The sequence below is a fragment of the Parambassis ranga genome, chromosome 2, assembly GCF_900634625.1.
Source record: "Parambassis ranga chromosome 2, fParRan2.1, whole genome shotgun sequence".
Lineage (NCBI taxonomy): Eukaryota > Metazoa > Chordata > Actinopteri > Ambassidae > Parambassis > Parambassis ranga.
Genome location: NC_041023.1, coordinates 1,111,668 through 1,131,065, shown reverse-complemented (window position 1 = coordinate 1,131,065; position 19,398 = coordinate 1,111,668). Strand labels below are relative to the sequence as shown.

General features: G+C 50.1%; 1 protein-coding gene and 3 pseudogenes across 1 annotated transcript; 3 read left to right on the top strand and 1 right to left on the bottom strand.

Annotated features, from left to right (window-relative positions):
* The first annotated feature begins 1,406 nt into the window (after positions 1–1,406).
* LOC114432022 (tubulin alpha-1A chain-like) lies at positions 1,407–3,836 on the top strand (annotated as a pseudogene).
* A 494-nt stretch (positions 3,837–4,330) lies between these two features.
* Positions 4,331–11,942, top strand: LOC114431741 (X-linked retinitis pigmentosa GTPase regulator-like; annotated as a pseudogene).
* A 549-nt stretch (positions 11,943–12,491) lies between these two features.
* LOC114432074 (dynein light chain Tctex-type 1-like) lies at positions 12,492–14,191 on the top strand. Its single transcript, XM_028399858.1, has 5 exons — positions 12,492–12,632; positions 12,953–12,994; positions 13,343–13,466; positions 13,557–13,634; positions 13,720–14,191. The coding sequence occupies exons 1-5, from the start codon at positions 12,597–12,599 to the stop codon at positions 13,791–13,793; spliced, it is 354 nt and encodes a 117-aa protein (XP_028255659.1). The 5' UTR covers positions 12,492–12,596; the 3' UTR covers positions 13,794–14,191.
* A 595-nt stretch (positions 14,192–14,786) lies between these two features.
* Positions 14,787–18,613, bottom strand: LOC114432015 (cytochrome b-245 heavy chain-like; annotated as a pseudogene).
* Between the last annotated feature and the right edge of the window lie 785 nt (positions 18,614–19,398).

Here is a 19,398-nt window from a genome sequence, read left to right as displayed (position 1 = left end):
GGCACAAACTGCTTCAAAATAATAATGAAGCAAACATTTAAAGTCACTTTGTCCTTCAAATGTTTTTATCTTAAGGTCACAAAGCATGTCAACACTAAAATTAAACAGACAAAGTTCAGAAAAGTCACATCAGTGATTATTTCAAGTTAAAAAAATGTGTCTGTGCAAATGAACCTGTGACTGGAACATGTCCCACACTAGAGCATGTTTTCACTCAGACTGTAGAACAGCAGCAGAAAAAAACAAACAAACAAACCGGACAATTCCACATTTAAATGTGTGTCTGTGCAAATCAAGCTGCCTTATGTTCTTCCAGCGCGTAGTTTGGTCGTAAGCAGCACGATGACTAAACGTATCGCTGATTCTCGGCTGAGTGGAACTCTTTCAATATCTGCTGGAGGAGACTTCGCTGTTGTAATGTTTCCTGTCTTGCTGTGGAGTCCGTAAATAAAGATCGGAGTTTATTCATTTGATACGAGCAAAAATTCAGTCAGCCTAGTTTGTAGATATGTTCATGTGTTTGATATGTTCATGTGTTTGATATGTTCATGTGTTGATATGTTCATGTGTTGATATGTTCATGTGTTGATATGTTCATGTGTTGATATGTTCATGTGTTGATATGTTCATGTGTTGATATGTTCATGTGTTGATATGTTCATGTGTTGGTTTTATTCCCTTTTCCCTCATTAAAGGATGAGTGAAGTTGCCCTTTGTTTGTTTACTTGAGTTCAAAGGACACATGATGATTTTAATCAAGCATAACAAAGCAAACATGGTGCTTTGAGATATAATAAGAACATCGTGGCTTACAGGGGGACAGAATAAACACAAGCATCATTCAGCAGTGTTAGATTCTCCTGTTACCTTCCGGAACATAAATGATTCAGTCATTTTAGCAGCCTGTTCATTACGACTCCATTTGACTGTCAGAAAATACAATTTACAGCAAACTACAAACACTTTTTATCATGTTTAATTTGTGCATATGTTATGCTTCTTTTGTAATGTTTGTGTCTGTGGTCATGTCGCTGCTCTCCACGTGTGGCTGTCTGGTTCATTGTGCCTACAAATGAGTTTTTCCTCCTGCGTCTTCTTCAGGGAAGCAGAGATGTTCACGGACCGCTTGGTACCATTCAGCTTTAAGGTTTAGTTTACAGACGTTTGGTCTTGTTTACATGAGATATTTTGTTAGTTGAATGTAATATTCATACAGAAGTCTTAAACGTGAAGACGTGGATTATATAAAATACACAGATTTGCAAACATCTCAGTCTCGCCTCTGACAAAGAGGAAGTATTTAAGAAATCTTAATATTTCGGGTCAGACTTGAACGTATCACCGCCTAACCGGCGCTCCCGCCGACAGAAAGTTCAAACTGCGCATTGGCCCCGCCCCCTGCTCAACGTATAAATACAAGCAGCGGCTCTTCCGCCCTCCACTGTTGCCTTCAAGTGCCGATTCGTCGACATCGGACCGAAGAAGGAAAACTATTCAAAATGGTGAGCGAGAAAGAATCATTTGTTCTTATTAACGACAAAAACATGACTGTGCTGTTTTGAGAAGCAACGCGTCGATATAAACAGTTAAAAATGTTACAAATGGAAGCATAAACCTCCTAATTTACAGCTGTTGAAGTGTTTTAGGCGTCATAAAATCATGAAAGGGTGACTAAGTTTAGCAGAACAGGAAGATGTCCGTCCTGTTCGGTGGTCTGAGGCCTGCATGTGGTGACGCAGTTTGGGGGTTAAACAGAGAACAGATTACCGGAACTTCTCCGGTTCGTACGCTCTGAACACGGCTGTATCCTACTAGTTAACCTTGTATGAATAATGTGGCGGACCGTATGCACATGTGACCGGTTAGTGATGGTCCTGACATCAAACTTTAGACGGGACTGGTTCACGGGATGAGGCGCCATTTAGTTTGTTTTGTTAAAATGTCCGCCCTCCCTGTTTCCCCCCACGTGTCTGTCTCGCGCTGTGTTAAACGAGTTACCACGGTGGGTAATGTCAGACATGCATGAATACACTGGTGAAGGTCTAAGTGGGTCCTAGATAGATCTCTGACCGTGTGCGCATGTGACATGTTTTAAAGAAGCGGGTAGTTTGGAGGGGAGGCGCCGCCCTGTCCGTGAACGTTACACAGGTGGGATCTGTGGTGCGGGGGCAGGGGAGCCTCTCCCTGGTTGCGTGGCTCTTCATGCTACTTCCTCATTGTTGTTTTTACTGGTCTACTGAACTCTAAATTTGATTTTTCCACAGCGTGAGTGCATCTCTGTTCACGTGGGTCAGGCTGGTGTCCAGATGGGCAATGCATGCTGGGAACTGTATTGTCTGGAGCACGGCATCCAGCCGGACGGTCAGATGCCCAGTGGAAAGACTCGCGGAGGAGGGGACGACTCCTTCAACACCTTCTTCAGTGAGACTGGAGCTGGGAAACATGTCCCCAGAGCGGTCTTTGTGGACCTGGAGCCCACTGTCATCGGTAAAGTTGTGAATAGAAAATGACATTTTAATGAAAGCATAATTTCATTTATTATATTAATTTAATGCCTTTGTTGTCGCTCCACAGATGAAATCCGTACAGGAACCTACCGTCAGCTCTTCCACCCTGAGCAGCTCATCACTGGAAAGGAGGATGCAGCCAACAACTACGCCCGTGGTCACTACAACCGTTGGCAAGGAGATCATCGACCTGGTTCTAGACAGAATCCGTAAACTGGTGAGCTGAAATTCTCTGAACACTGTGGAGATGTAGCATTTGGATGTGTGCGATTGACACGTTAAACCTGAATGTTGCAGGCTGACCAGTGCACCGGGCTCCAGGGTTTCCTCATCTTCCACTCCTTTGGAGGAGGAACCGGCTCCGGGTTCACCTCTCTGCTCATGGAGCGCCTCTCCGTTGACTACGGCAAGAAGTCCAAGCTGGAGTTTGCAGTTTATCCAGCTCCTCAGGTGTCCACTGCTGTGGTGGAGCCCTACAACTCCATCCTGACCACCCACACCACCCTGGAGCACTCGGACTGTGCCTTCATGGTGGACAACGAGGCCATCTACGACATCTGCCGCAGGAACCTGGACATCGAGCGCCCCACCTACACCAACCTCAACAGGCTGATCGGACAGATCGTCTCCTCCATCACTGCCTCCCTGCGCTTTGATGGCGCCCTGAATGTGGACCTGACGGAGTTCCAGACCAACCTGGTGCCCTACCCTCGTATCCACTTCCCCCTGGTCACCTACGCTCCAGTTATCTCAGCTGAGAAGGCTTACCACGAGCAGCTCTCCGTGGCTGACATCACCAACGCCTGCTTCGAGCCAGCCAATCAGATGGTGAAATGCGACCCCCGCCACGGCAAGTACATGGCCTGCTGCCTGCTGTACCGTGGCGACGTCGTCCCCAAAGATGTCAACTCTGCCATCGCCACCATCAAAACCAAGCGCAGCATCCAGTTTGTGGACTGGTGTCCTACAGGCTTCAAGGTGGGCATCAACTACCAGCCTCCCACCGTGGTTCCCGGAGGAGACCTGGCCAAGGTGCAGAGGGCCGTCTGCATGCTGAGCAACACCACCGCCATCGCCGAGGCCTGGGCCCGACTGGACCACAAGTTTGACCTGATGTACGCCAAGAGGGCCTTCGTCCACTGGTACGTTGGAGAGGGGATGGAGGAGGGAGAGTTCTCAGAGGCCAGAGAGGACATGGCTGCCCTGGAGAAGGATTACGAGGAGGTGGGAACCGACAGCGTTGGTGAAGGAGAGGAGGAGGGAGAGGAATATTAATGTGTTCATGTGTTTGTATCCTTTTTCCCTGAATAATAAAGGATGTTAATGTTGCCCTCGTTTGTTTACTTGAGTTCAAAGGACACCATAATATTTTAATCAGAAGGTTTTATTTCTACTTTTGTTACAGATCTATTTCTTTGTCAGCAGCCTTCAAATGATTTTCTGGTGACTCATATAAACACAGTCAATGTGAAGTGGAAGGCTTTAATGTTCCTCTTCAGACGTACAGTGAAAGTATAAAGGTATAAAAAAATACGTGTAAAATACAATTTCCTCTTACGGTCATGATCAAGATAATAGATAAAGATAACACCTTATATTGTATTTGCACGTTAGCGCCGTAATGTAATGGCGGATAGTTTATAAAGACTGAAGAAAAAAATAAAATAAAAAAAAAAAAGTGTTGTCACTCGGCTAGTTAGCTGTGCAGAGAGTTAGCTTCCGTGTTTGGTGACGTAATATCACGTGACTGCGAAGCCTCTGAGCTGATTTGCTATCGCTGTTCCTTTTATTCCACTTCATGTTAAAGTCTCAGAGGACAGACACACGAGCCGTGCCTGTCAGAGTCACGTGGTCAGTGTCGTAGCCTAGGAGAAGTTTTGTTTACTTCCGGGTTGTCGAGTCGAAAACAGAGTCGTCAACAACACGCCCACAACACCGAGCAAAGCGGATTAAAGTCCCGCAGAGATGGCAGGGGAGGCTGAGGACGAGATACCGGGTAAACACCGTGTTTATTGATGCACGTTAGTTCCGTCACTTAACGGCGGAGCATCTTTAATGTTAGTGATGCTGCTCCTTAGCTGTCCTGGAGTTAGCTTCTGCTTTAGCTTGCGTGCTAACAGAAAATAAACAGTTTTAACCGTAAAATTACCGTGCTTCGTTTAGAGGTTGTAAATCTTATTGACTTGTTCAACACTTGTGTTCATTGCTGATCATGTATTTGTCCCTTTATTGATATTATTTGACTAAATATCGGTTCGTATCTATCGGCTTCCAGGCACTGACATGTGGTCGGTGTTATTTCAAATGATGTGTATTAAATCAGCCAGTTTACAGCTTGTTGTTATTGTCAGTGAGTGATTTGAGACGTCATCTAAACAGAGTGCAGCCACAGATGTTCCTGCTTTCCTTTGCTGCACAGAAGTGAATGTTTGTGTCTGCTTCCTTTTTTCTCAGGATCCGGAGCCGTTTTCACTTTTGGAAAAAGCAAGTTTGCAGACAACATTCCCAGTATATTTTGGCTTAAAAACGACACCCCCCTAAAGATAGCGTGCGGGGACGAGCACACGGCTTTGGTGACAGGTGCAGTGACCCTTTGTGCTGGTGCTGTAAGTGACGAAGCCCTCGCTGCTGACGAGCCTTTCAGGATCTGCTCTGCTTGTCTCCACAGAGAATGGAAAACTCTTCATGTTCGGCAGCAACAACTGGGGCCAGCTCGGCCTGGGGTCCAAACTGACTGTGAACAAGCCCACTTGTGTCAAAGGTTGGTCTCTAAATAGCCCCCTCTGCAGCACTTTAGTCCAGAGCGGTGCGTGTTGTGTGTGAGCTGCCACTGACAGCTGCTTTAAAGAGAATGAGGGAAGAGGAGCGACACCTTCTTCATCCCACGTCGGTGCAGAGCCACAAATGTATGAAAGACAAAATGATGCTGCTGAACATTTGTTAATGCTGTAATCCGATTCTGGTGGGTCCATAATCTGCTTTAATCTGGAGAGACAAGGGAATACAGCCTGCCAGAGAGTTAAACCAGTTAAACCGTGTCATTAGACGTTTGTCTTTTGTAATGTTTCAGCTCTGAAGTCTGAGAAGGTCCAGCTCGTGGCCTGTGGAAGGAACCACACCCTCATCTGCACAGGTGGGATCAGACTGCCGCTCGGTGCTTTCACTCCCTCACACGTGTAAACATCTCATGATGCTTCTGTTTGCAGCTAAAGGCAAAGTGTACACATCAGGCGGGAACAGCGAGGGACAGCTGGGGCTCGGAGACTATGAGGAGAGGACCACGTTCCACAGGGTCGGGTTCTTTAATGCTCTTGGACCAATCAAAATGCTGGCTGCTGGTTCCAACACCTCCGCTGCTCTCACAGGTGAGACCATTGACAGTAAAAACTATGGACAGAGCTTCCGTGACGTCACCCGTTTGTTTCTGAAGAGCCGTTCTGAGGCTCAGTGGGAGGTTCCAGGACGCTCTGACCGCCGCCATGTTGGCAGCGTCACGTCCACCAAAACTCCAAATATGGACAAAGAGGGGGAGCACGAGCGGAGTTTAGGGGGGGCGGGCGATCGTGGGAGCAGGAAACTCACGCTGTGATACGTCAACTGTCTGTCACTCAAGCGGCAACGCCCATAATTAGGCGTAATTTTAAGTCAGAATACCATTGAAACGAGTGAGTTGTAAAAACATTCACCCCCCGTACAATTGACACTAGAAGAGAACCTATCATCTGAGACCAGAGTGGTTTTTTGTTCCAGGCTGTAAACATGTTCTTTTCTGCTGTGAAGTCGGCCATTTTAACATGGGAGTCTATGGGAAATGACTCGCTTTTAGAGCCAACCCCCAGCTGTTGCGGCGTGAATTACAAGTTTGACACTTCCGCATGGGCTTCAACTTTGAGCCCTGAAGGTTGCCGCTTGGGTGAGACTCAGCACGTGGGTTTGCCGGGTTTTTTTCCGTCTCTTGTTGTTTGATCCGTTTTTTTCCTGCTTTTCTTGGTTACTTGTTGCAGCGAGCGGTAAACTCTTCATGTGGGGCGACAACACTGAGGGTCAGATCGGATTGGGGAAGGAAAGCCAGGCCTGCACGCCACAGGAAGTCAGCGTCGGACGGCCGGTCAGCTGGGTGGCCTGCGGCTACTACCACTCTGCTCTAGTGACAGGTGAGGCGAGGTCGGGAACAGCGTGTCGCAGCGACGCATCAATAACAACAGTGAAATCTTAACCTTTGCTTGACCTCGCTGCCTGTGCCTCAGTGGACGGAGCTCTGTACACGTTCGGGGAGCGGGATAGTGGGAAACTGGGTCTGGGCACGGACCAGCTGCCAGGACACAGAGTCCCACAGCTGGTGAAGAGCATCAAGGAGCCGGTGACACAGGTGGCCTGTGGCGGCGGACACACTGTAGCACTTACAGGTAACCGCCCAACATGCAGGCTGGATGACAATATTTACCTGACACACATACAAAGTCCTCCATGTTTGGTCTCTCAGAGGACGACATGTACACCTTCGGCCTGGGTCAGTTCGGCCAGCTCGGCCACGGCACTTTTACTTTTGAGTCTCGGCTGCCGCGGCTGGTCGATCACTTCAAGAGGGGGCGGGTCTGTCGGGTGGCCTGTGGAGAAAACCACACCGCCGTCATCACAGGTTCGTAACACAGGAGCTCATTCTCTTCTACCAGCACTGACCTGACTGATTGTCTAACACACTGTCTCCTCTGGTGACAGATGGCGGCCTGCTGTACTCCTTTGGAGACGGCAGACATGGTAAACTGGGTCTGGGAGAGGAAAACTTCACCAACCAGTTTAAAACCGACCCTGTGTCCACGATTCCTCAGATACAACGTTCAGGCTGTGAGTGTTTCTTTCTGTTTGTCTTCTGTGTCGTTGTGACGGACAGTGCAGACGTTTGTTTCCTCCTCCTGTGTGTCCAGGCCACGTGTGGCGGCTGTCACATGGTGGTGCTGGCTCGGCCGAGGAGCCGGGGCTGCAGTGATGTGACCCTGGAGGAGGACGATGTGATGGAGGATTATCTAGAGAAACCGTACGTGGAGCTGCTGGGGGACACCGCCGACTCCTCCGCCCTGCATAGGAGCCTCTCCCCGCCCGGGTTCGTAGGAGAGAGAGGGTGGGTGTGCGCAGAGGAATAACCACAGGCGGGTCAGACCGTGTCTGCAGATGACACATTAACGCTCCTCTCCTTCCAGGAACGATCTCCAGACCAGTTTGGCGCATGTTCCGCACGCTGCCCGCCATGACACCTAACTCGCTCCACCCTCCGCTGCCTGTTTCCAGCCAGACCATCCCACCCAGGGCTGCCTCCACCTGAGCTGACACACAGAAAGGTGCTCAATGGCACTCACCAGGGGTCAATCCACCAGGGTACCTGCCTCTCCTCCTCCTCCTCCTCCTCCTCCTCCTCCTCCCTCCCCCCCTCCTCCTCCTTCTCTGTACAGCTTTGTCCTTATGTCTTGAGGTTGTCCAAATATGTCTTCCAGATAGAAGTGTTCCCATCACATATAATCACTTTAGAATAAGATAATCTGACACTTATCTGGTGGAAGCTGCGTGCTGATGCTGTCCGGCTGATGCTGTCCGTGCTGTTTCAGAGCAGACGGGGGGGCGACACAGACAGTGTTGTGGAGAGCCTGACGGACACTGACAGCGTCAGAGGCCTGGGAGACACCACAGACTTCCTCAACATGGTGAGAGATCACAGACTCCACACTAAACGTTCCCGCCGCCACACGTTCGAGTGAAAAAGTGCACAGTTCATTGTCTCTCTGCCCCCCCTTGACAGACACATGTGATGAAGATGGACCCCAGCGATAAAACACTCACTCTGTCTCCCATTCAGAAGGTAAGACAGGCTCCAGTACTCCTCTGATTGTCCTGGTTTCCTCCAAACCACGCTTTTATTTCTCATCTGTTTTTACATTCGTCTGGCTGCTCTCTCCCTCTAACTCGTGCCTCTTTTCCGCCTTCTTCTTGCTTTCTCATGCTGGGGATAGAGGAAGGGTAAGAGTGGTAAGGCTGTAAAAGAGCAGAGCCAAAGAAAGGAAAGGAAGCTGTCAAAGCAGAGCAGCTTCTCTTCAGCTTCCCCGTCTCGTGCGAGTGAGGTTGTCTCTCCTCGCCGAGCTTTACCCACCGAGCTCCTGAGGAGCCACAGCGCCCGCTCGCTGTCCTCTCAGAGCTCGCAGAGGCAGAAAAAAAGGAGCCAGGACAAAGAGAATCGGATCCTCACCATGCAGGAGCTGCACAAAGACACAACTCTGACGCTGGAGGACATCATGAAGGCGGCGTCCAAACAGCGGCCCAAGACAGTCCAGGCCAAAAGGCAGCTGATAGGTGTGGGCAGGAAGTCCGCAGCAGAAACTGCCTCAGGTGTCAGCCCAAAATCTGCAGACCCAAAGGCGAAACAAGTGGAGTCTGGAAGGGTTAAAAGCAGTCCGATAGTTGTACAGCGTGCAGTCAGCTCGCCAGACAGACGCAGTCACACGGACTCACCCGGAGAGAGCAAAGGGAGCCCTGGTTCTGAAAGAAGGGCCAGATCTAAAGATAACACAGATCTGTCTAAAAACTTCTAAGAATGAGAAGAACAGAATCGAAGCTCAGGCCAAAACAGGAAAACAGAAAAAGTCCGACCTCAGCCTGCTCGCTGGAGCTGCTTCACTGGCAGCTGGATCCATTTTAATCCAAGAAGCAGCGGCCAGGAGTCACGCCCGCTCACCATCACCATCCGACAGCAGCCGCGGCGTCCTGCAGGACGGCGTGAGCCGCTTCAGGAGCGACGAATCCGAATCCTGCGCTGCAGATTTCAGCAACAAATCAGCAGTCAGCATCAACATCATACCTGCACCCGAGAGTCCGGAGCTGAGGACGAGTCAGGACGTCAGCGAGGAGCAGACGGACTCTGCAGCAAGCAAAGACGAAGAGGAGGACGAAGACAGCAGAGGGCAGAGGACAAGTCCAGAAGTCAGCGAGGAAGAGGAGGATGTCCATCACAGTGTTGGCAAGGACACAGAAGATGAAGAGGATGGAAAAGACAGTGACACTCTTCAGCCAGAAGATCAGTCAGAAAGTGATGAAGATGAGGAAGAACGCGAGGAGGAGGAGGAGGAGGAGGAGGAGCGAACAAGTGGGGCAACAAGGAGTGAAGATGAGGCTGAAGACAAGGAGAGCAAAGGAGGTGATGCAGAGGAAGAAGGAGAGGAAGAGGAAAGTGAGGAAGAGTTGAGTCATGAGACAGAGAGCAAGGGGACAGAGACAGCTGAAGATGAGGAGGGGGAGGATGAGGAGGAGCAGCTGGAAAGTGAGGCAGAAGAAGAGGAAGGTGAAAGTGAGGCGTCAAAGTCCTCAGAGGAGAGACAGGAGAGTGAGGCAGAGAGTGAGACTGAGGAGGGAGAGGAGGAGGATGAGGAGGAAGAGGAGGAAGATGAGGACAGAGAGGAGGAGGTAGAAAGTGAGACGCGAGGAAACGAGGGGTGATACGTGAGGCGTCAAAGTCTCAGAGGAGGAAAGAAGAGATGGAGGCAGAAGAAGGAGAGGAGGAAGAGGAAGGAGAGTAGGGAGGAGGAGGAGGGGAGGGGGAAGAGGAAGGAGAGGAGGAGGAGAGAGGAGGAAGGGGAGGGAAGAGGAGGAGAGGGGAGGAGAGGAAGGGAGGGGGAGAGAAGAGGAGGGGCAAAAAGAGACTAGTGAGGGAAGAAGAAGAACTGGAGGAAGAGGATGGGTGAAGAAGAGAAGAAGAGAATGAGCAGAACAGTGAGGAAGGAGTTGATGATGAAGATGAGGAGGAGGAAGGTGAAGAAGAGGAGGAGGCTGTCAGCAATGACGACCAAAGAAGTGAAGAAGAGGAAGATGACAATGAGGACAATGAGGAGGAGATGAGGAAGGTGATGAGGAAGAGGAGGAGGTTGTCAAAAACAAGGTCTCTGCTGAGGTCAGAAGACAAAGAGCTAAGTCTGCAGCTGGAAGCAGGTTGAGGTCAGGGGTCAAAGGTCAGGCTGCCGGCGAGGGCAGAGGAGTTCTGGGACGATGTTTTACCTCAGTACCTGAACCTGAAGTGAGCTGCTGTTGATCAGTGTATTGATCGGTGAATTGATCGGTGTATTGATCGGTGAATTGAATCGGTGTATTGATCGGTGAATTGATCGGTGTATTGATCGGTGCTGCTCTGTTCACTCTGCTTTCCTTCATGTTTTTCATCTAATAAATAACCTGACCTCAGTTTCCTCCTCAGTGTCTTCACTAAAACTCAGATTACACGCCGTGTCTGTCCTAATCCTCCGCCACACGCCCTGCTGTTTGTTGTGTGTGATAATCTGTCCAGCCTTATTTCCACAGATTGAGGAGCAGCTCCTCCTTTCTTTGAGAGGTTTGACTCATTTTTCTTCTTCCATCCTGTGGTGGTGTTTGTGTTTGTAATCCCAGCTGTAGTCCCCTTCCCATCAGCCCCCTGCTGTAGTCTGAGGTAGCTCCGTGTATGAGACATCTTCATCCCCGCAGAGACAGTCTTCCTCCTTCCCCTGACAGCACACACCGTGATCCTGACTGAATGTGTCTCCGCTGTTTTCTCAGGAGCTGACAAAAGGGATTTGAGGAAGAAGGCAAAGGTGAGGAAGAGGAGGAGGAGAAGGAAGATGATGAAGAGGAGGAGGATGAACCCTCAGAGGACACTGAGGGTGGTGTGAGTATGCAGCACGGCCGTGAATATGTCGCCATGTGGGTTAAAGTCGCTAACATGTGACCTCGCCTGCAGCCGCCGCAGGAGGAGCCTGAGGCTGATGGAGAGCAGAGAGGTAACACAGGGACGGGCGGAGACGTCACACCGCCACCGTCTCACTGCACACTAATAATAATGTGTAATATCAACAGCAGATGGCGCCAGCGAGCAGCCCGACACTGCAGAGGAAGAGACGGCGCAGGACGACAGCCGGCCAGCCAACGGGACGGCCGCCGGCAGAAGTCTGTCAGGCTCCCACAACAGAAAGGTCAGTCTGCTGTTCCCCACGTTAGATCCACAGAACACACACAGGACCATGTCCTCTCTGTCCCCAGCTGTCCCTCTTCAGACGACTGTCCTCATCCAGGATGAAGCCACCAAACAACAGGGACCAAACCCCGGCGGAGGCCCCTGTCAGCAGAGACGGAGCCGTCCACGGAGAACCCCTATCTCCATCCTCCACTGAGACCAGAGGGGCGACCCGGGGGGCGACCCGAGGGACCCGGGGGGCGCGCTCCGGGGCCTGCACAGTACTGTGATCCTCAGGTGGCCTCGCCAAGTCCGACCAAGGTGTGAACAGGCTCATTAGCAGCCAAGCAAGCAAACAGTTAACCCTCTGGAGAGTCAGGGGTGCGCTACATGATCCAACCACCAGCCGAGCCTTCTCCACCCTCAGTATGACCAGCACCAACTCCTGACTGGGTGATTTACTGTAGATGTAGATCTACTGTACATGTTTGATGTGTGTGGCACGTTTTCATCTTCAGCAGCAACTGAGCCTCAAAGTGTGTGTGTGTGTGTGTAGTTATTTATTATGACATGGGCCTGGAGCACATTTGCACTTTGACCTAATCACGTTGTGTTTCTTAGAGATGCATCAGTTTTATACTCATGATAATCCCATTTAATTTTTTAAAATGTATTTTTTTGTGTTAACAGTAAAAAAAAACACATAAAGCTGTACCTGTGTCATGATTTACACATCAAACACCAGTTTTATAATATATATTTCCTGGTTTTATTTTGTTTGTCCACTTCCTGTCAGCGCGTCATGTGTTTTGGTATAAATAAAGTTTGATTGACCGCCAATAAACAAAATAGAAGAAGAAGAAGAAGACGAGCACAAGGCGCTGGACCGGAACCAGAGGAGGACTCTGTCTCCCTCTCCGTCCACAGGTATGTTTGTTGTCCCACAGTCCGTCCTCTGAGCCTCCAGCAGGTGGCAGCCGTTGACCCCGCCGCCGCCTCTCCGGGACGCTCTTTGTGCGCGTCGTTGACTCTGTTGACAGCTTTCCGGAAGTCTCGGCGCATCTCCCGTTTCTGAGAGTAAATTGTCTTTTTGCTTCTATTTCTGAAGACGGCGGGAAGCTCAACAGATGACAGGGATGGAGGACTACCAAAATGGCAACGAGGTGTGTTCCTGAATGGATTTATTGTTTTATTTATTGCGGTAGAATGCGGCTAGCTAAGCCGGCTAACGTAGCTAGCTAAGCTAGCCACTCCGACGTTAGCTTTGATTTCTGATGCTAACACTGTTTGTTGTTGAAATGATCAAGTAACACGTGACAAATAGTACATATCGAATCTTTTATTGTTGTTTGTGGCAATTAACACGTTAAATGATGTTTTCTGTGTTAAACTAAGAGCAACTTTTAAACGTAGTTCTTAATTATGAGGTTTATATTGAGTGCAGTGAGTCAATGATAATCTGTGTTTACACCTTATTTTTCAGGGCTCATTTAACTCAGAAGAAGCAGAAACCGTCGTTAAAGAGGTAAAGTTCCCCACAGCATCACCAGCTGGTGTCAGTGTCCCATCAGACACACTGTATGTGACTAAACAACACGAGGAGTCTCACTCCTTCCAGTTTTTAGGACACAAAAAACTACATTACAGCCAGGAGAGTGTGTGTTATGTGTGTTATACCTGAGTGGCAGAAAATCAACATACAGAGACGGCGTCAGCCTCAGTGAAACACAGGACAGCGTGTGCTCTTTACTTCAGTCCCCTCTGGTGAAACAGCACCCAGTGACTTCCACATGACTTCGCCCTGACGTGTGTGTGTGTGTGTGTGTGTGTGTGTGTGTGTGTGTGTGTGTGTGTGTGTGTGTGTTTATCTCAGTGCATCGAGAACGTGGTCGGTGGTGACGACTACAGCCAGAGTCAGGTGAACAAGTGGACGGCCAGCATCGTGGAGCGCTGCCTCACACAGCTGGTCAAACAGGGGAAGCCTTACAAATACATGGGTACGTGCTGAAAGTGGAATAAACTTCTTTACACCTTTACACGAACATGCCATCAATAAAATTGATTATTGTGCATTTGTGTCTGCACAGTGACGTGTGCCGTGATGCAGAAGACAGGAGCCGGCCTCCACACAGCCAACTCCTGTTACTGGGACACTGCCATGGACGGTGAGCTGCTGTTGTTGTTGTTGTTGTTGTCGTCGTCTAATATTGATGAGCGATCGTCTATAAACAGATGTTCATGTGTGTTCAGGAAGCTGCACCGTACGATGGGAGAATCGCACCATGTACTGCGTGGTCAGCGTGTTCGCTGTCACGGTGGCGTAGGACTCACACATCAGTGATTACACAGGAGTGCAGTGTGCTCCTGTGACCAGCAGGGGGCCTCCAAGTGCCACACAGACACACACACACAGAGTCCTGATCCACGCAGCTGTGTGTGCGCCTCGTCGCCTGGTGTTACCCTCTGAGGAGCAGCTGCAGAGGCTCAGACGGTCTCCAGCCTTCAGGTGCATGTGACAGCATCATCTTACTGTGTTTATCTTCTCATATCACTGCAGTGCTTTAATAGCTTCATGTATATCTGCACTTATCACCGACCGCCTGACCGCATGCCGCACAGCACTTCATTCAACGACCCGACATTTTATTGATTTATGTATCATGTCAACAACCAGACACGTTTACAGGATAATAAACATAAAACAAGATTTAGGACAAACCGACGTGTTCACTCATTATTTTGTGAGTATTTACCTTGTGTTGCATATTTTTAGTTACTTTTAGAAGGTTTAAGTCGACACAGTCACAACATGTTTGAAGCAGACTTCTGCAAACGTTCAAGTTTATTGTTTAAAAAAGTTTTCAGTGCAAAAAAAACGCTCAAAACTTTCGACCAGGATTTAGATGTCCTCTAGTATATAAAGTATGTTTTTCTGACATGTATATGTGTAGAAATAATGACGCAGAGCGGCAGCAGAAAGCATCGAGCTGTCCCTCCTCGGAGCTGCTCGGCTGAAAAGCTTGAACAGCCGTGCTGCAGGGTGAATTTCCATCATCAGAAACTGCAAGTGCACAAAGAACCCTAAATGAAATGGTGGGAAAAAAAGAAGGAAGAGGGTTTTGAAAGCATTGATGTAACACAAAAGCAGAAGAAGGTGAAACAGTCGCTTTTGAGCAAGAGGAGCCTCTTTGCAAAACTTCTGCGGTGAGAAGAGGAGAAGCTCTGCCTCATCCTCCCTGCTGAGCGCTGACGGACTCTGTGTCCAGTCCGGATGCTGTAGCAGCATCGTCCCACCGCTGCAGTGGGACGCTCCCCGTCTTGCTGTCCTCCAGCAGATGTTTTCAGAAGTTTTCCTTGTTGAAGATGAACTTGACGTTGGACTCTGTGTGGGACAGACACTGCTTCTCCAAAGATTTCCCCAGCATAGGTGGACCGCACAGGAAGACACCGACTTTGGTTCTGCAGACCAGAGGGGAGATGAGGAGGAGTTATCACAGGAAGTCACACAATGTTTATCCGTGAAATCACTTCAATCAATCAGAACACTGAGCCTGACCCCGCGTGCTGCGCTGCGATGCTGGTGAACTCGTTGTCCCAGTTGGGTTTCCCGTAGAGAGTCTTCTGTTTGAGGCCGGTGATGGGATCGTTCTCCGCCTCGTGGTGAACGCGGAAATGAGCGGCCTGGTGAAGAGCACAGAGAACATGACACGCTCATCAGGGGTTTAGGGGACGCATGTTTGCTGTGTGTCTTCGTACCTCGTCTCCTTCCAGCGGGTGAGGTAGATGTTGTAGCTGAGGAAGTCGGTCATTGCCTTTCTCCAACATCTGGCCCTCCAGAGACTGCAGCAGGTCTGCGAACCACTCGAAGGCCTCCGTCTCCGGACACAGCCAGTAGAAGTAGATCTGCGATGGATTAGCAGACATCAAACACTCTGCTAGCATGTGCTAATAGCTTTAAAAAACACTGTGCATCATGGGTAAAACGGGCTCCCTCTCACCTTCTTGGTAAAAACATCCTGGTTGTTCTGGATGCGTTTGTACCACACAGACTTGAGGATGGAGGCAAAAGGAGTCACTCCGATGCCGGCGCCCACCAGCATGACCACCTCGTAACGGAACACGTCCTCACTGGCAGTGCCGAACGGGCCGTCTATGGCCACCCTGATGAGGACACACACCGGTTATAGTGATAATAAAAAGCTGCTCTGTGCTCAGCAGGACTGAGTGGACCCCTGTCGGGTGGTAGCACTCAAGGACTCTGAAACCTTTTCATGATTGTGAGGCAGCAATCAAATGTAATCAGGAGCAATTTCAGGAGCAGTTTTCTGTTATATCAGCTGCTGCTCCTTCTGTTGTCGTACTTGGGCAGGTTCCAGGCCTCCTGAGGTTCCGTTTGTCTCCTCCACAGGCCTCGTACAGCGCCTGGGTCCAGTCCCCGACGATTCGGATGTGGGCGCTGAAGTAGTCTTCCTCCGGGGCGGAGGTCAGGGTGAAGGGGTGCCACTCCAGCTGGAGATGGACGGGCACTGGATGAAGACGTACTGGCCCACCTCCATGCGGAAGCCTTTCCTCTTCATCTGCAGCTCCAGAGTCTTGGACGGGTGCATCACCACCTGCAGGCGGGATTCAGAGCAGCGGTTACTGTCATGAGAACACCTGGCTGGGATCAGCTGAGGACGGATCCCTCACACGCACCTTGGTGACGACCACTTTTGATGGGATCGATAGATGCGAACGATCCTCTCACACACGTAGAGGAACATGGGAGCCACCACCCACTTCCAGGTCTGGAGACAAACATGGACACCCTCACAAGGTCTATCAGACCTGAGATCTGAGCTTACAGGACTGTCTGCTCACCATCGGCGGGTTTCCAGCAAACACCGGCACCCGTGCAGTTGGACCCAGGTTTACCCCAGTCCTCAAACCGCTCAGCACACACTTTAGGATCGTGGACTTTCAGGTCGGGGTCCGTCTGTCCTCGAACGATGCGGCTGCAGGGAACACAGACAGAGTGAACGCAGGAGTCCTGATGACCGTTAACCCCCGACTGTGCGTGCGGTCGTACCCGAAGCCGTGGAACACCAGGCCGATGAAGAAGATGACGAACAGGTGGTGGGTGTACCAGAACACCTCGAAGTAGGACCTGCGGATCACCTCCATGGATGAGGTGATGATGAGGATGAGGGCCAGCGTGATGGCCACGCCCGTCAGCCCGGCGATGGTGGTGAACATGACGATGGTGGGGTTCTGCGGGACAACACACGCTCCCTTTGATTAAATCTGATTTCAGTGCATAAACGGTAGCTTCACTGCTAAAGTGAGTGATTAAATATTAAACGTGAGGAGAATCTGCATATTTTATGGCCTGAGGATGAGACAGGATCCGCTCTTAGAGTTTCTACATAATGAATCAGAAAAGAGGAAGTTTGAAATGAGAAACCTTCAAGAAGTCAGATACTTCTTCTTTTTCTCCTCAATTGATGCTAAATGTGGCAATTTATCAGCGGGGATTTCACACAGTGTAGCAACACTAGAAGTGCCGCGTCTCTCTCACCGTCTCGTTGGTCCTGATGGGGTTCAGGAAGGAGGCGTTGTCCCTGCTGCCGATCTCAGACAGGACGAAGGTCAGGAGGCTGCTGTTGCGATCCAGCTGAGCGTCCATGAAGTACTCAAAGTTAAACAAGTGTGCGAGAATGTGCACGGCTGCAGGGCGGAGGGGAGAGCGTCATTAAAGCCACCGACACTGTGAGGACACGCTGACCCCTGCAGCAGGAGTGGTACCTGTGTGGAAGGCGATCATGTACGCCACCAGTTTTGTGGAACGTCAGGTTTCGGTCCAGCTGCCGGGCGGCTGTGCGGCTGCAGCACTGAAAGACCAGGGACAGAAGCAGCAGCGTCGCATTAATACACAATCAGGAAGCTAGGCAGTGTTTTGTAGTTGCTATGGATACCTGGATGGATCCTCGGAGGATGGACAGCAGGTTCCTGCAGACCGGCAGCAGGATGAGTAGGCAGTTGAAGTTGAGGCAGGGCGGCGGGAGCTCGGGCCCACTGCAGGGCTTGCTGCGAGGAGACGGCGGCGTTACTTCACCTCTTACATATGAGATTATATTTAGAAAAGAACAACTGTGATGATGATGATGATGAATAGGAATCATCCTAACAACGGCCTCCCTCATACCAGACATGCGAAGCTCCCCTACGTCCTGCCACCTGTACCTGTGGGAGCTGTGGGAGCAGCTGCCTCCTCTCTCTCTGTGTAATTCTGTTAAACCTTCAGTGTTTCACTTCTGCTGGCCTGCAGCAGATGTGCAGCCGGCGGTGTGTGTCATGAAGACAGCTGCGACCGCAGAGCAGGCCCAGGGGCTCCGTCAGAGCTGCGTTTCCTTCCAGTTACACACTGATAAGACCCGGTGAGGTCGGAGCAGGCGTGGCCCTCTTATCATCTCCAGAAGTCAGTGCAGTGCATTATTGATTTGCTATAAATGCTCCTAGTTTTGCATTTTTCACTCTGAGCTGCTGCTTCCTGCCAGGTTTTAATGACGGCTCTTTATGGAAGCAGCCGCTGCAGTTTGAGGAAATGAGAGCGAGCAGCTCCTCTGTCTGATTTTCATCTAACATTCAAACATAAAGTGAATTAAAACACAGACGTTACTCACCCCGAGCAGGACCCGGGTGTAAAACCACTTCTCCACCAGGAACCTCCTGTAGAACTCCACAAACAGGTAGGCGTTGATGCCCAGCCACACCAGCTACACACACACACACACACACAGTCAGTGATCACCTCTGTACAAGTCACAGTTAATGTGGATCAATACTCACTATGACAAAGACGGAGAGTCCTTCATTGGCTGCAAAGTTCCCCATGGTGACAGAGGAGTGTGTGTGAAGGAGTGTGTGCTGCAGTGATGGTTATATAGGAGGAAGCAGGAAGCAGAGGAGGAGGAGAGTGAAGAGTGCGGCCGCCTGATTACTGTTTATAAGCTCTGTTAGGAGCAAATAAGGAAGTGAGCCTTTTCAGAGCGGGGTCCTCCTCAACCTTCAGTCAGACAGGAGGAGGAGAAGACAGTCTCTGTCCTCTGTGATGTGAAGATTACAGTGAGGCAGACCCTCAGGTCTGTCCACGTCCCTGTGTGTGAGACACAGGTGATTGTTGGAGGAGGAAGTGGATACTGGGTGGACAGAGGAAGGAGTTTCTAAACGTGAAGTAAAACAGAAGACGCGCTTCCTGTTTTAAATCAATCATAGATGTGAAGTTTTATCTGCTTTTCAGAACAATCGCAACTTCCCACCCTGGATTACCGGCAATCAGATCACTGCTGCTTGTGCTGGGGATTAAACATCAGTGATTACATCATGCACCAAGTTCAATCTTAAAATGGCGTGTGTGATTTGTGTCGGCCTACTGAGCCAGAAAAGCTCCTTCTCTCTCTCTCTCTCTCTCTCTCTCTCTCTCTCCCTCCTCTGGGTGGAGTTACAGGATTAATGATTATTTTGGTAACTTGTGTGTTAGAAAGCAGCTATCACTGGGCCGCCGCCGCCGGAGCGCAGGAATGTGGCCTGAGCGGAGTGATTAAAAGCACATAAAGATTAGAGCGGATCAATCAGCTGCACCGGTGCACTGCTGCCACCTAGCTGTGTGTGTGTGTGTGTGTGAGTGTGTGTGTGTGTGTGAGCAGACAGATGGCTGTGGAAGTGAGCATGGAAAGTGTTTTATCCACACTGAACAAGGCTGAAGTTTACTGGCAGAGTGACACACCAGATGTGACAGAATGAGACCAACACTCACACACACGCACACACACGCACACACACACACACACACGCACACACACGCACACGCACACACACGCACACACATACTCACACACACACTCACACACTCTGCTGCGTGTCGATATCTGACAGCTGTTGTAAACTCAC

What these genes read in the sequence shown, in the direction of transcription:
- LOC114432074 (XM_028399858.1), top strand. Translation starts at nt 12,597, where the DNA reads ATGACAGGGATGGAGGACTACCAAAATGGCAACGAG. An exon ending in ACTACCAAAATGGCAACGAG is followed by an intron (nt 12,633 to 12,952) that starts GTGTGTTCCTGA and finishes CTTATTTTTCAG; the next exon opens with GGCTCATTTAACTCAGAAGA. An exon ending in CAGAAACCGTCGTTAAAGAG is followed by an intron (nt 12,995 to 13,342) that starts GTAAAGTTCCCC and finishes TGTTTATCTCAG; the next exon opens with TGCATCGAGAACGTGGTCGG.